Raw genomic sequence first — 2,500 nt, 5'->3', positions numbered from 1 at the left:
GCAAAAGGCCCACCATTGGCGGGTAAATGTCGGAATCCAGGTGCGCAAGACTCACAGAACTGGCCCACATAGCCTTCAGGACATGTGCACATTTCAATCCAGGTTGCAGGTTCTCCGAACAAACCCCTTCTTGCAGTCTGAATCTTGACATCATCCAAAAATCCATGACCTGATATAAAAGACTACATTACCAGGCGTGCTTCCCATGTATCTATTCTCTTGCTCCATTTTTTTACTGGACTTACTGTTTCCATTTTGGGATTCATATTTTTCTCTGTTTTTTATAAGTAGAAATGTTTTTCTTAACTGACTGATTTAAATGTCTAACGTTACCAAATCAAATACAATTCATCTCAGCTCACCTTCATAAGTGTAAGTGCCGCGAATTTTAATTGCTGTGAGATTAGACAGGAGAGACATGAAGTCCCTTGATGAAAGGCGTGGGGACCAACCAAACTGGGAGTCTTCATGTAGCCGGAAAATATACTCTTGTTTCTACAAAGAACAAAAGTTATGAATGAAACAGATTTAGGAAGTACTAATAAGTATCTACCTATTGATATTCACATTTCCTTCAAGGATTAAAATCTAATAAGCGTTATAAAATCACCAATACAAAACACATTTAAACATCTTATCAGAAAAAAAAAAACTTTCAAAGCATAAATAATGGGTACCTGTGTGCTAGGAAGTGGATTGCCCTGAGCGAAAATAGGAGCAGAGATGCTAAGACCGGCTCCTTCCAAGATAATGTCTTCTGTACTGGCTTGGGGTCCGAGCTCACCCACACGCAGCAGGAAACTCAACTCGTGGTTGTAACTGGCACGCTGATCACCCAAGAAACGATCTAAGGGAAAGGAGACATGTCTTATATACTCTATATATGATTATAAAATTGGCTGGGATGGGTTATTATTGTGAGAAAAATAAAGAAGAAAGTGATATCTTTATTTTGGGTTTGGTGGTGGTGATCCTTTTGTTAATGATTATGACAATAATAGTGATAGAATGATAAAACCTTTCATAAAAGCCATAATAATAGTAATAAAAATAAAAGTAGTAAAAACAATAGCATAATCATCACAACATAAGAAAGAGAACAAATTATGATATAAAGATCCAAGCTAAAATCATTGTAGTGATTCTATAAAACCTAAATCATAAAAAAAATAAAAAAATCCAATTATTGACTGCACAATAATGTTAAAATATCATGAACATAAATTATCCAACACTTTACACTTCCTGAGCCAAATCTAAAACGCTAACTTAACTAAACCAAAGTTGTCGTTTTCCCCTTCCGAAACTGATGAACCAGAAGATGGATATCACAACAAGCTTTCAACAAAAAACATAACCCTATCTGATTCCCATCTCCTAGACCTAACTCAAAACCAAAAAGAAAGAAAAAAAAGACTAATAATAATAATTGGAAGAAGAAGAAGAAGAAGAAAAAAAGAAAAAAAAGGCAGTGCCACCCCTACTGACCTGGTGCCAAGAAGTAGATCTTTTCCCTTCCTGAAGAGGAGACAGCGAGGCTCTGTGCAACTGGGTTGTAGTTCATGGAGATTGACCGCCCTGTTCCATCCTCTGCACGCCAGCGTTCCTCACCGCGCACAAAACCACTCTCAATAACGCCTGCAAGATTTGTGCAATATTAGAGAAGTAGAATATGATACTGTGGTATATATTTGTTTATTCATGAAGTATGTGTGTATATGTGTGTGTGTGTGTGTGTGTGTGTGTGTGTGTGTGTGTGTGTGTGTGTGTGTGTGTGTGTGTGTGTGTGTGTGTGTGTGTGTGTGTGTGTGTGTGTGTGAAAAAAAAATATATATATACATATAATATACATATATATACACATATATATATTTCATATATGATATATATTTTATATTTTATATATATTTTATATATGATATGTATATTATATATAATATATATATATATATTTCTTTTTATCTGTAATACACACACACATATATATAAATATGTGTATATATATATATATATATATATATATATATATATATATATATATATATATATATATATATATATATATATACACAAACGCCCACACATATGTAACTATTGTTACTTTTTTATCAGCTTTCAAGCATTAAACTGCAAAGAAAAATCAATAATCAAGCATATATATTTCCAAACAAATAAAGCTGACATTATTTGTGTCTCAAAAGCTCTGACCAAACCCATAAAATCAAAAGAAATGAACTCACAGTATATACACACCAAAAAAAATAAGGTAAAATTATAATCTAAAAATAAGCAGTCACTGATGCACCGTTTTGCAAATGGTATTATAAATGAAGTTGCTGGCTAATCCTTCCAGGAATTTAAAGTATGCCAATAACATCATCACAAAACATCTTATTGAAATGTTTTGCCTCTATATTTTTCATAGCATAACCACTGTACCTTATACTACTATCAACACTTTCTAATAGTCTTAAACATCTATAATGCAAGGATTAGCTTT

The 2,500-nt window shown here is 33.2% G+C and overlaps 1 protein-coding gene across 5 annotated transcripts in view; it reads right to left on the bottom strand.

Moving 5' to 3' along the window:
• The window catches only part of LanB2 (laminin subunit gamma-1), a 102,595-nt gene that overhangs the window by 7,098 nt on the left and 92,997 nt on the right, over window positions 1-2,500 (bottom strand). For all 5 annotated transcript variants that reach the window (XM_070142022.1, XM_070142023.1, XM_070142024.1 and 2 more), the window contains 4 exons: window positions 1,489-1,638; window positions 678-847; window positions 363-495; window positions 1-169 (listed from right to left, as the gene is read on the bottom strand). The exon at window positions 1-169 is cut by the window's left edge and continues 56 nt beyond it. In XM_070142022.1, the coding sequence (XP_069998123.1) occupies window positions 1-169; window positions 363-495; window positions 678-847; window positions 1,489-1,638 (622 nt within the window). The remainder of the gene's footprint in view (window positions 170-362; window positions 496-677; window positions 848-1,488; window positions 1,639-2,500) is intronic.

This window comes from Penaeus vannamei, chromosome 28 (assembly GCF_042767895.1).
Source record: "Penaeus vannamei isolate JL-2024 chromosome 28, ASM4276789v1, whole genome shotgun sequence".
Lineage (NCBI taxonomy): Eukaryota > Metazoa > Arthropoda > Malacostraca > Decapoda > Penaeidae > Penaeus > Penaeus vannamei.
This window is presented reverse-complemented; position numbering and strand designations above follow the sequence as displayed.